Source organism: Thrips palmi, unplaced genomic scaffold, assembly GCF_012932325.1.
Source record: "Thrips palmi isolate BJ-2018 unplaced genomic scaffold, TpBJ-2018v1 HiC_scaffold_16, whole genome shotgun sequence".
Taxonomy (NCBI): Eukaryota; Metazoa; Arthropoda; class Insecta; order Thysanoptera; family Thripidae; genus Thrips; species Thrips palmi.
Genome location: NW_023144625.1, coordinates 8,956,976 through 8,974,139, shown reverse-complemented (window position 1 = coordinate 8,974,139; position 17,164 = coordinate 8,956,976). Strand labels below are relative to the sequence as shown.

General features: G+C 43.8%; 3 protein-coding genes across 4 annotated transcripts; 2 read left to right on the top strand and 1 right to left on the bottom strand.

Annotated features, from left to right (window-relative positions):
* The first annotated feature begins 6,793 nt into the window (after nucleotides 1-6,793).
* On the top strand, nucleotides 6,794-7,548 carry LOC117642763. 2 transcript variants are annotated; one of them, XM_034381291.1, is made up of 3 exons: nucleotides 6,794-6,987; nucleotides 7,070-7,327; nucleotides 7,414-7,548. In XM_034381291.1, exons 1-3 carry the CDS (start codon nucleotides 6,889-6,891, stop codon nucleotides 7,444-7,446), a joined length of 390 nt encoding a protein of 129 aa, XP_034237182.1. In that variant the 5' UTR covers nucleotides 6,794-6,888; the 3' UTR covers nucleotides 7,447-7,548. The 2 variants fall into 2 exon arrangements, with proteins under 2 accessions (XP_034237182.1, XP_034237180.1); XM_034381289.1 differs by having other exon boundaries at nucleotides 7,070-7,499.
* Nucleotides 7,549-7,588: 40 nt separating this feature from the next.
* Nucleotides 7,589-11,132, bottom strand: LOC117642758. Its single transcript, XM_034381267.1, has 5 exons — nucleotides 10,858-11,132; nucleotides 10,585-10,758; nucleotides 10,421-10,509; nucleotides 10,161-10,331; nucleotides 7,589-10,078 (listed from the first exon to the last, which is right to left on the bottom strand). Exons 4-5 carry the CDS (start codon nucleotides 10,296-10,298, stop codon nucleotides 7,610-7,612), a joined length of 2,607 nt encoding a protein of 868 aa, XP_034237158.1. The 5' UTR covers nucleotides 10,299-10,331; nucleotides 10,421-10,509; nucleotides 10,585-10,758; nucleotides 10,858-11,132; the 3' UTR covers nucleotides 7,589-7,609.
* Nucleotides 11,133-11,211: 79 nt separating this feature from the next.
* Nucleotides 11,212-13,815, top strand: LOC117642762. The gene is made up of 7 exons (XM_034381288.1): nucleotides 11,212-11,556; nucleotides 11,897-12,060; nucleotides 12,131-12,235; nucleotides 12,316-12,402; nucleotides 12,475-12,777; nucleotides 13,007-13,253; nucleotides 13,335-13,815. Exons 1-7 carry the CDS (start codon nucleotides 11,250-11,252, stop codon nucleotides 13,469-13,471), a joined length of 1,350 nt encoding a protein of 449 aa, XP_034237179.1. The 5' UTR covers nucleotides 11,212-11,249; the 3' UTR covers nucleotides 13,472-13,815.
* Nucleotides 13,816-17,164: the final 3,349 nt, after the last annotated feature.

The window sequence follows — 17,164 nt, the reverse complement described above, 5'->3', positions numbered from 1 at the left end:
GGCGGACAGGTCGTGGTGAGGGGGATCTTGATGTCGACCGGCACTAGCCCAGCCAAAAATGCATTTTCGATTCGGGGTCGAATCGACGTCGATCTGGAAAGGTCGAAAAAATTCCTCGAATCGATATCGATATGTACTTTAAAACGATGTCGACTCGGAGTCGATTTAAAGTCGATTTCGATCTAAAATCGAGGTCCTATCCTGTTCGAAAAAGCAATGCACAGTAGTCACAATGCAGTGCCAAGAATGCCATTTGCCGATATAACTTGTGGGGGATCCGAACCCGCTACCTCCCGATTACTAGCCGCGCACTCTAACCACTGCGCTACCACAGCTGTTAGGTGCTGATCGTCCGCAGCTCTGTGTTACTGCAGCCAGACCAGCCAAATTTAAGAGCAAGTGAAGCCCTGCGGAGCGGATCGAGGTCGAGGTGGCGTTTCGTAAGTCAAAACGCGGAACGCGATGTTACTTCTTTGCAAGAGTCTCTTACAAATTGTTGACAATGATTTTTCTCAAATGAAGGGGGAAACGTCTTCAGCCAGGTGAAATTAGCCAATGGCACTCCCCGTTTGGAGTGAAAGTGACACAAAATACAATTTTGAGATATCAGAAACATTCTACCAAATTAGGTACCTACCATCGATACCGTTGCTCGAATCGATATCGATCTGATACCGAAATTCTAACATGTCAATTTGACATATCAGATGAAGAAAGAAACATTTTCTTACCCTGTTTATAGTATAGCTATGGCTTTCCAATGTTATAAATGACCAATAACAACTTTTCGATTTTTGGGAAAATTCGACGTGAAAAACGACTTCGAGCAATCATCGTATGCATCGACGTCGAATCGACCCCGAATCGAAAATGCATTCTCGGCTGGGAGGGCGAGGTACCTTGGTGCAGAGGGCACGTCGGGGGAGACAGTTGTCTTTTTGCAGCGATTGATCTTTAGTAGGCAGTTCAGGAATTTTCTCTTCCGTTTCACTTGCAGTGTTATCAATGTCAATAATTGTTCCATCGGAATATTCTTTTGTTAGTAAGACCGCTGAATCTAAATCAATGGGAATATCTTGAATTGTTGGAGGATCATTTTTTTTTCTACTGTTTCTGTGTGTTTCTGCATTTGGTTTGCAGAATCTTCTTTACCTGCTCCACCTTTGGTATCTTATAAGCTTTTGTCCCTTTAAGATTTCTGTTTCCTTTTCTCGGCTTTGTCCTCTTCATCCTCACGTTTTCGTCGTGGATGAACTTTCTGTCAATGAAGGCCAAAAAATTTAAAATTTTAAACAACTTTGTTCCAGCAAAAAATGTATTTTATAATGCAAAATTTGTTTTGTGTACCTCCTTATCATGATGACGGCCGCGCCGTCTGTCATCTTCCCCGTCCATTCCCCTTAAGTCGTCGATGGCAAATCAGAGTCCAAAAATCGAAGTCAAAGTTGCAATGCCAAAAGACCGATTTCTTAGAGTCGCTTTGATTCGCACTAAATAGCTGGAACACGAAAAAAATGCGTTCCAGTGTCAGGAGGGGGTTAGTGAACCAACGCCGGGGCTTCCACACCAGAGCTTGTCTATTGACCTGCGCCGGACTTTCACCGGAGTGTTTGTGAAAGGCCGGCGGGCTACTTGGGCATTCGCCTTAACCTGGCATCCAGCGGCTCCCTGTCGTTCCGGGCGCAACCTTCGCGGTCGGGGCCCGCCCGAGACCACTGGAGAGGTGGTCAGGTTGACAGGTGGCACATCGCAGTGCGTGCACTCTAAAATAAAATTGTGGTAGAAATCCTATAAAAGTATCGGACACATTTAACCTATTCGGTACACTGCAAATGCAAAGGCGATACTTAAGTACATTTTTTGGCTATACAATTGAGTATCGCCAATAAACGGCCTTACGGAAAAGTATTGCCTTCAGAACAGCGATACACAGAAGTATCGCCAAAATTTGGCGATACTTTTGGGCATCGCAAAAACCACGGCATTAAACTAAGAACTCGTCCCCTTGATTTGTTCAACGTTTAGTGCCAAATCGTGGCAGTACTCCAAAGTATCGCCAAATTTTGGCGATAATTCTAAGTTGAAAGTATGGGTCGTCAGTTGTTAGGTTTTTTTGAGAGTGTTTCCTGTTCATGGTGTCATGCCATGAACCCTGACCCTGTTACTCAGTCGTGTAACATTTAACAGCCAGCATTGAATTGCTTAATACGATTCACAAATACTTCAATTATCATTCGATATCTCCTTGTTACTGAACTTATGAATACGCAATGTTATTAGTAATACCTAAAAGGCCTTTCTCCCTTTTAGTTTAAACTAGTGGATTAAACTATTTTGATTTATCTGCATTAATTAAAGAGAGACATATTTACAGGCAGGCTTATTGCAACTACTTTACGGAGAAGACCTTCTGTCAGATCCAATGAATCGTTCCATAGAATCCAATGTCGAGGCCACTTAGTGCTAAACGCAAGTTTATCTTATTCATAATGATAGTCATGATGTGCTATTTAATCTTTGAAACAGTTTAGCAAAAGTATTTACTTAACATTCTGAGTAAATTAAAAAGAGAGCCAACTCAAACCATGATCAACACAAATTGCCAGTTGTCGCAGACAATGCATGATTAAGTTAAAAGAATCGTCTCATGAAATCATATGACCAAGTCGGTGAATCGTCTCATTGAATCTGATGTCAATGTCAAACCTTGAATGCGCTACACTCACTCATCATATGGTTTTCTTTAAGGTTAGTACTGTAGTAAACTCACAGCATTGCAATGAAGCCTTTTCCCAGCCCAGAATCAGTGCCAAGAGTCAGCAAAGACTATTTATTTTGGCAAGATTAGTATCTGGTTTGTACTTATAGAATGTATTAATATATTTTCTAACTGTTATTGAGCAAAGCAAACAACTAAAAAATACAGTGTCTGAGAATATAAATGGAAATACACTCACAAAGGTTAAAAAGACCAAATCATTCTTGCAATTATCAAACACACTCCACTGACTAAACATTTGCCCTGTAGCGGTGTAGCGGGGGAGGGAGGGAAGGGGGCGGACGGACGGACGCAACGCGTCACTTTCATCTTCCGTATTTCACTGAGTTGACACTCCGGAGGGGTTTCAATTATTCTAAAATATCGAAAAACTATGACCGTACTCACTTCGAAGCCCTTCTGCTCTTTAGTTTGTTTTATTTGCCAATGTTTTGCCAGGTCCCGTATTTGAGAGTCGCGGCCGCAAGTATGAAAAAGCTACGAGCTGCCAACCACTGCCAACCTAACCACGCTAAGAACCTAATTCAAAAAGATGTTTTGAATATTTCAAACAATAGTAATCGTGAATATAAGATAAACTCCCCCTGGGGGGAGATTTAGGAGCCTTCCGGTGCGAAATTTTGAAACTATTTCTGTGGCAATACAACAAAGTGACGTAAGTCAAAAACATCAGTATTTCAGGAGACGTAAAAAACACTTTTCAAAATCAAGCAACAGGTTAAAACTTTAACCGATGATAGGAGAATTTCTTGTGGCACTTAAAAAATACTTTTATGTTAAGAGAAAGTTAAAATAATGATTGGTTTTCCACTTCGCTAGACTTACGTCACATGATTTGTGATTTTTAATCCAACAAAGTGACGTAAGTGCACTTACGTCACTTTGAAAGTTTATATTTTACTCCGTTCGACACCTCGTCGGAACAAGCGGCTATCTCCAAAGGGAGTGCAGACAAACGGCTATCTGTGAAGGAGCTGCAGACAAACGGCTATCTTTTTGCCCCCCTGCAGACAAACGGCTAACTGACTTTTCGGGAGAGGTTAGGGTTGGCCGGGTTCCTTGAGTTTTTCTCAGGTTAGACGCACGTGACAGACTCATGTTATGTGTCAATCTGCTCTGACAAACTTTTGACATCTGTTGGATAAGGTCAAATTTGACAGGCTCAATTGATTGTAAATATATAAGTATCCAAACTCGGGAAGTGGAGAAAACAGTTAGCCGTTTGTCTGCAGGGGGTCAAAAAGATAGCCGTTTGTCTGCAGCACTTTCACAGATAGCCGTTTGTCTGCACTCCCTTTGGAGATAGCCGTTTGTTCCGAGGAGGTGTCGCGTTGTGACCCCTTCTATATATTAAAGTTTAGACAGTGCAAGTCATTAGCTGTATGACATAATCGTACTCGAGGTCCCTGCCCAGCTGTGAAAAAAATCTGTGACGCAAGTGTACTTACGACACATTTTTTACGACATGATTTCAAAAAATATGTCGTTAGTGCACTTACGACATTTTGGCAAATTGACTTCTGAATGAAATTGACTTACGTCAGATTTTACTTGCCATTATCTCCTAGCCCAAATGAGAAAAATGTAATTGTGCATATTGGAAAAGGTCCGCATCAATGAGAGGGTTCCAACCGTGCGACTAACTCGTTTTTGTCGTAAGTGCACTTACGTCACTTTGTTGTAATGCCACAGATTTGTGCGGTAGTTGCTGAGAAACGTGAGTGAGTTACAGTCACTCAGACAGACGCACGACCAGTCACTTTTTTGGTGCCCCCAAACACGGCATGGGCTCGCTTTCGCTCGCCAACAATGAGTAACTCATTACGTACATAAGGCGTTCAGTTTTTCCCTACTCTACATTAAATTCTTCTTAAATGCAAAAACCACTTTTAAGAAACAGATTACTACTTTTCAAATTTAGTTCTTACTTTTAAGAAGAAAAAGTTTACTACTTTTACTAGCAAAAAGTCTTTGTAAACTGCTTCATAAAACAGTTTCTTAAATTTTAGATGGATTTTTTTAACAGTGTAACTCCTTACAACGCTTCCAATCAGCAATGCCAGCGCTGAAAGATCCTTTTCAGCCCTGCGCCGTTTGAAGAATCGGTTGAGGTCCACAATAGGCGAGGACAGACTGAATGGCCTTGCTCTTTTAGTGGCACATAGGGATATAGATGTTTCAACTCGCGCTGCTCGCTGGGTGCTCCGCCCCCAGACCCCCGCATGTGTGGAGCGCGTGCCGGAGTATTTAGTAAGTCCGTGGTGACCAAAGGCAAATTTTCTAAGGAAGTAAATGTCCTGCTTCTTTGAAAGCTCTATTTAACCGCTTTTGACCATATAATAAGGCTACTTTTACTGCCCAAATACATAGCTTGTATTGCATTGGCTACTGTGGCAGTCAATGGGTGCATACAAGGTCCGGAAAATATTGAAGACTGCTTTGACAAGGATAGAGGTGAAAGGAAAAAAACCTTAGGTCTCTACGACCACTCCTTGACCCCAAACATTTCTATGAGTGAGTGAGTGAGTCAGTGAGTCAGTCAGTCGGATTGGGGCTATATAGGTTCTTGATTGATGAGTGAGGGAGTCAGTCAGTCGGATTTTGGGGCTTTATAGGTTCTTGATGACAATTGATGATTGATTTTGAGGATGTTGCCGGTGACGGGGACCCGATTGCGGCACAGTTTCGGAAACGTCTCGACCAGACCTACCGATGGGGCGAATAAAAATTTTTAGTCGGTCGGTCCCCTTTTTTGAAGATTGAGTGGATTTTGTTGAATTTAGGCCTATTTAATCGTTTTTTTGAGGATGTTGCCAGTGACGAAGACCCGATTGCGGCACAGTTTCGGAAATGTCTCGACCAGACCTACCGATGGGGCGAATAAAAATTTTTAGTCGGTCGGTCCCCTTTTTTGAAGATTGAGTGGATTTTGTTAAATTTTAGGCCTATTTAATCGTTTTTGAGGATGTTGCCGGTGACGGGGACCCGATTGCGGCACAGTTTCGGAAATGTCTCGACCAGACCTACCGATGGGGCGAATAAAAATTTTTAGTCGGTCGGTCCCCTTTTTGAAGATTGAGTGGATTTTGTTGAATTTAGGCCTATTTAATCGTTTTTTGAGGATGTTGCCAGTGACGGAGACCCGATTGCGGCACAGTTTCGGAAATGTCTCGACCAGACCTACCGATGGGGCGAAAAAAAATTTTTTAGTCGGTCGGTCCCCTTTTTGAAGATTGAGTGGATTTTGTTGAATTTAGGCCTATTTTATCGTTTTTTGAGGATGTTGCCAGTGACGGAGACCCGATTGCGGCACAGTTTCGGAAATGTCTCGACCAGACCTACCGATGGGGCGAATAAAAATTTTTAGTCGGTCGGTCCCCTTTTTTGAAGATTGAGTGGATTTTGTTGAATTTAGGCCTATTTAATCGTTTTTTTGAGGATGTTGCCAGTGACGAAGACCCGATTGCGGCACAGTTTCGGAAATGTCTCGACCAGACCTACCGATGGGGCGAATAAAAATTTTTAGTCGGTCGGTCCCCTTTTTTGAAGATTGAGTGGATTTTCCCGCGAAAACGGATTTAATATTATTGTATAAGTCCATGTAAGGTCCATATTTAAGCTTAATTAAAGCTTTATTTAGAGTTTATTAAGAGGGCTTTCCTTATTTAACTTATATGGGCCTTCTTAATATGTTTTTACCGGACTTATTTGAACCAAATTAAAATTTTCTCTTTAATAAAAATGCACCTTATAAGGGAATTATGGTTTCAACCACCTTATTAAAGTTTAATTTGGTCCTAATTAAGTCTTTAGAAGTTTTGCGTTCTGATGCTTCACAACACGCAAACGCTCAAAGAGCCGGGTCGTTTGCAGCCCGGCGTCCTAGGCAGCCCGCAAACCTCTGCTGCAGTCCAGGCGGTTGGGCTGCCTACCTCGCAGGCGCTCTGTGTGGCGACTCGAGGGAGGCCGCCGCCCGCACCAAGCGGCGAAAGGCGGCGGGCTGCGGGAGGGAGGGGAGGGGGACGGGGAGGCTGTCACCAACTCAACTCGGTCAGTCGGGTCAGTCAGTCAACATTTTGCTACCGGCAGCAGCTTGACAGCTTGACATAATGGACAGCGACAGCAGTGATTACATGGTGGGGCATCATGAGGAATGGGATGATACGCCGGGGCAAGAATGCCAGCAGGCGGAATCCCCAGAAAGCCAAGTGAGTAAGCAATAATAACCGCAGTTTAGTAATACTCAGAGGAGAGGTAAACATGAGTGGAACATTACTGTTTTATTTCTAGATTGATTCTTTACGCCATGAACTCAAGCAAACCAAAGAGCTTCTGAAGCACATGGAGTGGCATTGCCATGTTTATCGAATGGCTCTACAGAATGTACCAGGGGGATTAGCAGCTTTGCACGAGGCACATCAAGTGATAGAAAATGCAACTTCTCCTACATGCAATGCTTGCGAGAGAGACTCAATGCTGAAACGGATTCAAGATCTTGAGAACAGTCAGGGTGGCTCTCCAATTTTTCACTCCACCTACTCGAGAAAGGTACAGTTTATTGTTGTCTGCATTGAGAAGGTGTCAATTAATCTTTATGACTGACTATGCTCTCTGTTTGAATCGTTTCTTTTTAGAAAAGAGAGGGGAGGAAAGAAAAACAACAATGAAGAATAGACATGTCTTATTTTATTCATGCATTTTTATTCTTTGTTATTTGAGTACAAAATTATGAGTCATAAGTTAATGTTACAATTGTAATTGAATTTAAAAGAAGAATAAAACATTTGAACAGTATTAAAATGGGCTAGAAATGTTTCTTAAATTGTAATATCACAGATACTTCTCATACCGATTGGGGTTAAGACAAATTGTGTCATGAACTCTTATAACCTTGGTTACGATGTCATTTACTTTCACTAGAACAATATCTTCTGTTACGTCAATAGGAAGAATGTGCTTCACAGCTAGTCTCAAATTATCAATGTAAAACATCCTTGAATGATCGATTCTAAACTTTTTCACAACTGCAAAAATACCATCACTTTGAGAAATAAAATACCTTATTGCTCCATAAGCCCAGGATGATTCAGAAGTTTTAAATTTGATTATGTAGTTACATCGCTTTCTTTGTCTTGTATATGATTCAGAAGTAAAAAAATCTCTGCCTCTTTTCACACAGGAATATACATTATTGGCAGTTACATTAGTCAAACCATGATCAAGAAAAACATGTTCATCTTCCTGAAAGTGAACACTAGTACAATTGTTTACTGGAATAAAATCTTTAGGAACATTACCTACAGTGCGTTGAGTGTGAACCATACTTCTAAGAATCTCTACTCCATGGACTAAACGAATATTTCTCATCAATTCTATACCAGGATTTTTTGTGCCATGGGTGAGATTGACCACATCACCATTACAACCTTCAAGAGAAAATGCTGCAGTGCACCACAGAGGCCCCCACCATTTCACATATAAATCAAGGTGGAGAAGTTGATGTACATTATATGTATTATCTCTCTGCCTGTACAATCTACCAACATCTTTGACAAAAGCTCTTAACAATAACCTAGCATTTTTTAAATCTTGCCTAGTTATCTCTTCCTGCAGAAGTAGATACACTGCTAACACTAACAGAGACCAGTGCTTCACATATTGATTTGGCAGTTTTCCTGAAATGCAAGGTAAAGAATAAAAAAGCAGCCAATGCCTAAACTCACTGGCTTTCCAATATTTAAAGTCACTTACATTACGAGGTAATCTAGTAATGTCACTTGGAGGAGCTGTACTCTGCATAAAATTGTCCATATCATTTACAAAATGGGAAATATTCCAAGGACCAGGAACAGTTAACCACAGGTTTAGAAAGCGTTTGACCACACCTAAACAAACTCCATGCATGTACTCGCTAAAAACACATCTTGCAGTATCAAGATCAGGGAGACATGACACAATAGTAGGGCCTTTCACACCAAGACATGGTTTTTGAGTATTGAAAGCAATCCTGGCTTGCCGCCTCATTCTCTCATCAGTGCGCAATGTGGCTGGTATTTCTTTAAACATGAAACCTCTCTTACGGGTAACTTTGACACCCCTACGTTTCAGCCGCAATTCCTGTCGAGTAAGAGGTATTTTTTCCATAGTTTGTTCACATGTGTTACAGCCAAAATTTCCATTATGACTTATAAGATTTTGAATCTTGGCCCTTGCAGGGGCATCAGCACAAATAACAGGTGCTCTAACTACAGATCTACACTCCTCTCCTGAGTCAGGATGCTTCCAAAGTACACCGCCTTCAGAATCTATTTCATTAACAAGTTCAACAATTGGCTGCAAAAAGGTGTTCATTGGTGCATCTCTTGTGTCACACCATATACCACAAATTATGATAAATCTATGTCGTATGTGTGGAGGAACTTCACAGATTACAACCATCAGGGGCCAAAACTTGGTTTTAGAACTTTTCCTTATTGTTACTCCATCTGTATAAATCATTAATGTTATGCTAAATTCACCTTTCACTTTAACTTTAATGTACTGAGATCCATCAGTAATATCCCGTATCACCCCATCTGATGCCTCTCTCTGCTTTAAAAAAGATGCCAGATTACCATGTTCGAAAAAAAATCTAATCTGGTCCTTCAAAGAAAACATATAGAAGTTGGAAACCTTTTCACTTTCACAACTAGCAACAGGGCATCTATTCTCAGAATCTAACAGTAACAAGCACTCTCCACAATATGGGACAGGTTTCTCAAAATAATCAGGCACTAACCTTAATACATGGTTTGTTAGTTGTGAATAAGTTTTTGGCATGTTATTACGCTTGGGCAAGTATTTTAAAAGAGTTTGAAAGTGACATTTCAAGCTTTCTTGAGTTTCACGATTCTTTATGCTGTCAGTCAGGATGTCAAGAACAGCTTCATCAACACTAAAATCACAGCCAGAATACAGTTCAAAAAAATCTTCCTTGTCAGAGTCTGAGTCTGAAGCAGGGCACGATTCTGCACTGGAATCAAGAGAACATTCCACTTCTTCTGGAACATCACATTCTGAATTGGAACTAGAGGGGCAGAGCTCACTTTCATTGGACGATCCCTCAGACTCCGCAGAAGGTGATGTACTGCTGTCAAACTCGGAAACACTGTCAACACTGGAGTGATCTTCACTGATGTCTTGGTCAACATTGCACTGCTCGTAGAACACTAAATGATTCGGAGAAGTTGCTTCAATGGGCACTTCCTCCATCATTTCAACACCAATGGCTTCCCATCTTGCAGCTGTTGATTTTGTTCGCTGAAAAAATAGCCAAAGTGAGTAAATGCCTGCAAATGTAAAAAAAACAAACAATAAAAATTGCAACATTACCAATACTTACAGAATTAACAGCATCAAACACTTGCCACTTTCTGCGTTTGATGGGAGGGCTCCTTGAGGGACTAGGAGACGAAGTGGGAGATAATTCCACTCTCAGAGGTGATGAAGGTGGTGAAATATTTGAGGCTAAGCCATCCATTGCGCTGCCTAGCTGCCTAGTCACTAGTTTAACCTATAACAGAATACCAAACAAAGGGAGTCAGCTAAGGTTTCTTGCGGGAAAGCATGAAGAAACTCGACTAAACCTAGTATTGTACTCACCTTTGAAATGTGTGGGCGGCATGCCAAGATAAAAATTCAAGACGAGGCAGCTTGTCCCTCTAAAGCGGGCCTACCTCAGTGAGAGATGGCTGAAAAGATATGGAAAGTAAGTGAATGCCTCAAAACAGAAAAAAAACAGAAGATGCAGCATCACCAATACTCACAGAATGGTCAGCATTACAAACTCGCCACTTTCTGCGTTTGATGGGAAGGCTGCATGGTGCAATGAGAGAACACGCAGGTGATCATCCCACTTTCGGCGGTGACAAAGGTGGAGAAGTATTTAAATAAGAGTGAGTTATCCATTGCACTGCTAGCTGCCAAGCCACTGGTTTAACCTATAACAGAGTACCAAACAGAAGCGAGTCAGCTGTTGTTTCCAGTCAGAAAGCGAAATCAGCATCCCGAAACTTGACTAAACCTCGACTTGTACTCACGTTTAAAATGTGTGAACGGCATGTCAAAATAAAAATTAATGGCGAAGTAGCCAGTCACCCTCCGGCACACCTCCCTCAGCGTGGCATGGCGGTCAGATGTTTATGAACTTTCACTTTCGATGAGGGGGAGGGGAGGGGGAGAGGCGCTTCAGCGCTCCGGTATGGCCAACGCTTTGCATGAAATGGAAGTCTGTCGTCTGCATTAGACACCCAGAAGGGATTCAGTAGCAATTTTAAGAGTAAATATTTACTATTTTATTTACTCAAGGGTAACAATTAAGACAAACTGTACAAAAACGCGCTAATGTTTTAAAAGTTTTTTTTTTTTTTTAGCTGTTGGCTCTGCCGATAGAGCTCTCGAATGAATCTCGAACTCGAACTCGACAGGCAACATGGCGGAGACGTCACCACAGGGATTTAAGACGAAGTTGGACCGGTTCGAAGTTACTTTTTCGTACGACAAAGTGTTCCGTTGGAACCTGCATTTCGCTCCTGCTATTCTCAGTGTGTTACCTGCCACCATGGCCTCCGACGGTTCGAACTGCGAGGATGTGTTTGTGGTCATCGAGACGCCTCGAGATTTCTGTGTGGTGGAAGAGGATTCTGTTATCTTTTCCGAACCCCTGAGCCTTGGAGATAAGGTCAAGTTCAACTGGTCGAAAACACAGCGGCTGGAAGGCATAGTGCGTTTCATCAGTGGTGAGTACCGATCGTTCAATGCAGTTAGCGCATAACCTTACTCGTGCTCTCATTCCACGTGCCGAAGCTCCTTAACCTCCAATGCTGACATCGCCTTCCGGCTTCCTGTTGTTTTAAGTTCTTCCGGCTCTAGTTGTAGACATCCGCCTTGACATTAGGATTTGCATGTATGTGGTTCATGTCTGTTAATCTGGTCCATCTTATTGTCACGTTTTCTCAATTCAATCCCAAATAGTTCTTAACCTCCCCCGGCCTCTCCCCCTTCATTCTTTTTCTCTCTTTTCTTCTTCTGGCCTCTAGTCTTTGAATTTAAAGCTAATGCTGTGCTATGTCTTTACAGTGAATGCGGATTTGTGTCATGAGGAAGCCCGTCGCCTGCATAGGTTATCCAGGAAGACACGTAATTCTGGATCATTCCATGAAAACTCGCCACGGAAATGCCGGGGGAGGGACCCAGCTCAAAGTCTATTGAAATCTCAATCTCTTCCCAAGAAGCCCAGCAAGGTTAGTAATCTGGCTAGGTTATGTTACATCATGGTTACATTATTTTTGTTATAATTCTTTCAATGAATAGGATTTGAAGCCTGCTCGTATCACGGAGAGAGAACTTCTGAAGAATTTCAGTTATCAGCGAGGTCGCAACATGATTGTCTCAGACGGTTCAGATGTTGAATCCAATGTAAGTGAAGTGATTTAAAAGTCTTTGTTCCCTTCACTTCATGTATTCGTTTAAATAATAGCACATTTTCTACTTTAAAGGAAGATGATGTGGTTGTCGAGACCACTGAGGTGGATTCTGTCTCATCAATGAAGAGCAGCGAGAGCAATCAGGATTTGCTTTCTAAGGTATATTGTTTCTCCTAGTGCTGTGTAGAATTAATCTCGCATCTTTATTTATTACGGTTTTGTCTGTTTCAGTTAATGATGAGATTTGATTCCGAAATGCTGAGTAAACTAGCTGATGGCAAGACTAGTTTGGAGGATTTGGCAAGCGGCAGGAGTGCTAGCTCTGCGTCCGGAGGCTCGTCTCAGCCCCTCAGCAGCTGCAACAGCTTTAGGACTTCCGACTCTGTTGCGAGACCATCTGCTAACTCAACACCTCTCACCAGCTCTTCATATACTAAGAAGAAACTCTTCAGATTCCACAGAGTGATTGGAAAGGTGGAACCATTTGCTGGACAACAGTACCTGTTCCCCGAGGCGCCACTTGATCCAAATGAGGTAAGCCTTCCACTTTTAGTTGTTCCATCTCACTGTCAGTCTCCTCCTCTCCAGTCCACATGTGCCATCACAATAGTAGTCCCATAACCTAGTTTGATTTTTTTTTTGCAATACTTTTATTGCATTAGTTTTGTTTAAACTTTAACATTGGCTGAGACTGAGCTTGCTGCATTCACTGATAGTGTTATTGTTCAATAAAGTAATGGTGCTTTTTCTTTTCTTTTCACAGGCTGTTCAGTTGTACGAGAACTCAGGAGTCTACTGCTGTGCTCTGCAATTCTCAAGGGCAGAATCCGGTTCCTCTGCTACTATGGTAGCTCGCCGACTGGTTGAGGGTGTTTTCACTAGAGAAGCTCTCTTGTCTTCATCAGTCTCTGGGCTGCCTCCAAGGGGCAAGGGGAAGGCCGCCTATGCTGGGCAGGGAGCTACAGCAGTGAAACCATTTCTAGACCCAAAGGGCATCAACGCCATTGTCTGTAAGTTGACAGCCATTTTATCCTAATCATTAAAATGTTTCAATCAAGTGTTTAAATTTCTTCTTCTCTTTCTTTTTACAGGTCAGTCATTAATCTTTCAGAAGAAAAAGCATTTTATGAGGAAGAAGGATGAAACCCAAATTCGTCAAAGCATTGCTGTGAGGCTAAATGAATTACAGAGATTAGGGAACGCTGAGAACTCTGAGAACAATTTATAATCTTTGATCATGTTTGTTTTAGAGTAATGATTCTCGTCAAGGTCTTGTCGAGTTTTCTCATTTGAAGACTGATTGTAAATACCTATTCTATTATTTGCACTGCTGGCATTAAGAATTCATGTTTTTTTAGAGTAATGAAACTCGACAAGACATTGATGAGTGTTTTCATTTGAAGACTGATAGTTAATACCTGTTCTATTGTTAGTTTGCACGACTGGCATTACAATTAATGTTTGTTTTAGAGTAATGATACTTGTCAAAGGTCTTGTCGAGTTTTCTCATTTGAAGACTGATTGTAAATAGTCTGTTATAAGTGTGCACTGGCATTAAATGAATTTATGACATTTACTGTGTTCTATTGTACCCATGCCATTTCCCTGGAGCCAGTGAGCTATTCAGCAACTTTTCTGAACAGTCTGTATTAAACACATATAAAGAACAAATAAGAATTATTTTCTTAATATAATATATATAACTGAATAAAATGGGCCCAAATAAAACTAGATTTAATCAAATAAAACACTATAAAATTTTATTGAATCTTTATTAATACTCGGCAACCATGTTGCTCTTGAATGAACATGGGTCAAGGTTCATGCCTCCAGTTAATGCACTTTTATAAAGTCTTATTCAATTATATTTAACCAGCCTTATTAACTTTTAATACAAAATTTATAAAAAGTTTATTAAGCTTTTAATTTGGGTTATATTAAATTTTAGTTCGCGGGTTCCGAGAAGCGGGGCCTCCACTGGCGGCCCTCCAGGCCGGCGATGCTCCAGATAAGGGCTTCCCATACAAAGCGGCGACAAGCTGGACAAGTTATTTGCAAATGAGCTCAAATTATGGAAACGAGGCTTTGGGTGGCTTGGCCATGGCCCGGGGGCAGCGGAGGGAGCGCCACACAGTGGGCCAGAAGACCAGTTGGGGGTGGACAATATTGTAGACGCGTTTTGAGCTCCAGAGTCGCCAAACACACTGCAGAAATTGGATGGAAAGACTTCGCGCCAAAATATGGCGAGACGTGTGACTCTCGACAGCAATCTTCCGTGCAGGTGCCAAAAGGTACGGGGAACATTCCATGGCAATGAACTTCAGCTACTTATAAGTCATCAACTTTCCACTTTTTAGAAAATTATTTAAGTGGTAAGTAGTTGCTGGACCCTCCTCGAAATATTTTCGGAACTGGCAGAGGGGGCGGATTGAACGAGGGGGTGTACGAACATCCCGAACGGATCCAGGGCAGGGGGTGCGGGGCGGGGGTTGTCCGACCTGGGTCGCCGTGACCAAGTGGCCAGCAGGCTGTTTCCGGGAGTCGTTTTCGTCGCTCCGTCCTTCTCGCACCGACACGCGACGCCCCGTGAGTGCGAGAGAGACAGAGCGACGAAATCGACTCGGAACCAGTCTGCTGCTGGCCATAAAACCGGCGCGATACGCCCGTTCGGGGCGGCCGAGCCAAGGCGGCCATGGGCGGCGCGCTCGGACAAGTCTCGGACAGTGGTCGCGGCGCTCGAATCGATTTCACGCGTCTGCTTGCTTTTGTACGGCTTTTCACTGAGTCTGCCATTGCCGGCCGGCTGAGGGGTGCTCCCGTCGCTGTCTCTCTCGCACTCACGGGGCGTTGCGTGGGCGTGCGAGAGGGAGAGAGAGAGAGAGAGAGAGAGCATTTGGGAACTGCAGGCTGCCTCTGGTGCGTCGAGGTGGCGGCGAGGGGAGGGGCATTGGGCCAAAATGGATTAGCAGGGATCTTTGTGAAACTCCATTAAAACGTGGTTAATGCCAAGGGGCCCGCGTGCTTCGTCGCTCTGTCTCTCTCGCGCCACAGCGGGACTCCCCGTGAGTGCGAGAGAGACAGAGCGACCAAAGTATACCACAGCCTGCGGAGCCGAGGCGCTTCAGCGTTCCGGGAAGTGTTTACTTGATTAACGCACGGCGACGCAGCACTGCGAGTTTGGCCGGCACACCGCGGCACGCTCGAGGGCGCCGGTAATCAGTGAATGCAGTGCGGTCCCGTCGCTCTGTCTCTCTCGCACCCTCACGGAGGGCACCATGAGTGCGACAGAGACGGAGCGACTCGGTGCGATTATGTGCAAGAGCGCTCCGCTGGCCCAACAGACGTGCCGACGGCCCGGGCCTTCATCCTTTCTTTGGCGATGAAAGCGGGATAAAGAGAATGGGGCGAAGTTGTTGTGACAAGTTCCACGTAGAAGTACGGCTGGCTGGGAACACTTTCGACGGCGGGTCCGATGGAAGAGAGCACAGTGGGCCAGAAGACCGGTGTGCAGGCGGTCAAAATTCCGCACGCGTTTTGAGCTCATGAGATGCTAAATGGGGGAGAGCGATCCATAGGTGGGATCACACGTTTGGTTCTAGCCCCAGTAAGCGACTCTGCGGCTCCAAACGCGTCCGGGATTGGGCTGCCTCCGCCGGTTTTCTGGGCCCCCTGTGGAGGGCCTGACGACAGAAGGCTCAGCCAAGTGCACTCTGAATTTGCACCTAGAATCTCCGTGAGTGTACCGTCCATTAGTGCAATGCGGTTGAACCAGTTTTCACAGCACTGGTGCGATGCTGTCATCCTTCAATCAAATTCAAGACGTTTGTGCGCATTAATAGAATTTTGTTGAGAAGCTTGATAGATTTGTCTAGACGAAATTGATATTTATGTTTGTAATACAAATAAACATGTTATAATACGCTTATTAGTCCGCACAGAGAGTGTTTTTGAATCCCAAGTGAAGTATCCTTAGCTCAGGTGCACAGCATTTTCGGGACGCATCGATCGTAAGGATAAGTTCATAGCGTTTTGATTCACTGTGTTGCAAATCGAACTACTGATGCCTCTGGCTCATCGATTCCCCATACAACGGTTTCCTACTCTGAAAGTATTCAAAGGGAAGTGACGACTGCAAATGACACTGGAAGGCGCCTGCGAGGTACGCAGCCGGTCCACGCGCCTGGGCGAAGGGTTGCCGAACCTGCAGGCGCGCTGCACTCTCAGCACGTCACTGACAGGCCGTAGACCGCAAATGATCCAATTCCATTTCTGCGCATAGTGGGCCAGAATACCGGTGGAGGAGGTGGCCAAAACTCTAGATGCGTTTTGAGGTACAGAGCTGCCAAACGCGAACCAAACGTGTGGCCCCACCAACGACAACGGGTCCCGTTAGGCGACTCTGAAGCTCAAAACGTGTCTAGAACTTTGGCCGCCTCTACTGGTTTTCTGGCCCACTGTGCAGCGCAGTCCTGGTGTTGAACTTGAGAGACGAGACCTGGCTAGATATAAAATTTTATGCAGAGGATCTTGTTTTCTTCTTATTTCAACTCATCCTGTGCTGCATCACATTTTTACACGCAACCGTTTACGAGGCACATACGCCCAAAACAGTGCGATAGCGAAACAACGCTCCGCTTCACAAAATACGCAATGTTACGCCTTAGTTTCACCTGTGAGGGCTCGAAAGTGGAGGAGGCAGAAGGACTCTTGCCCGCAGAGCTGCTGGCTTTCGGTATCAAACGCGGACCGGTGGCGCTCTCGGACGGCCGCAGTGGGATTTACAGGGAGTGGGGAAGCGTCGATACCCCTCGCAGTGAGAGACCTTGCGGGCGGGAGGCGCGGGCTGCTTTCAAATCATCACTTCGGTGCTCCTGCACGTGGGCTTCCAATTTTACGACCCTCACGCTTTAAATCTTACGAA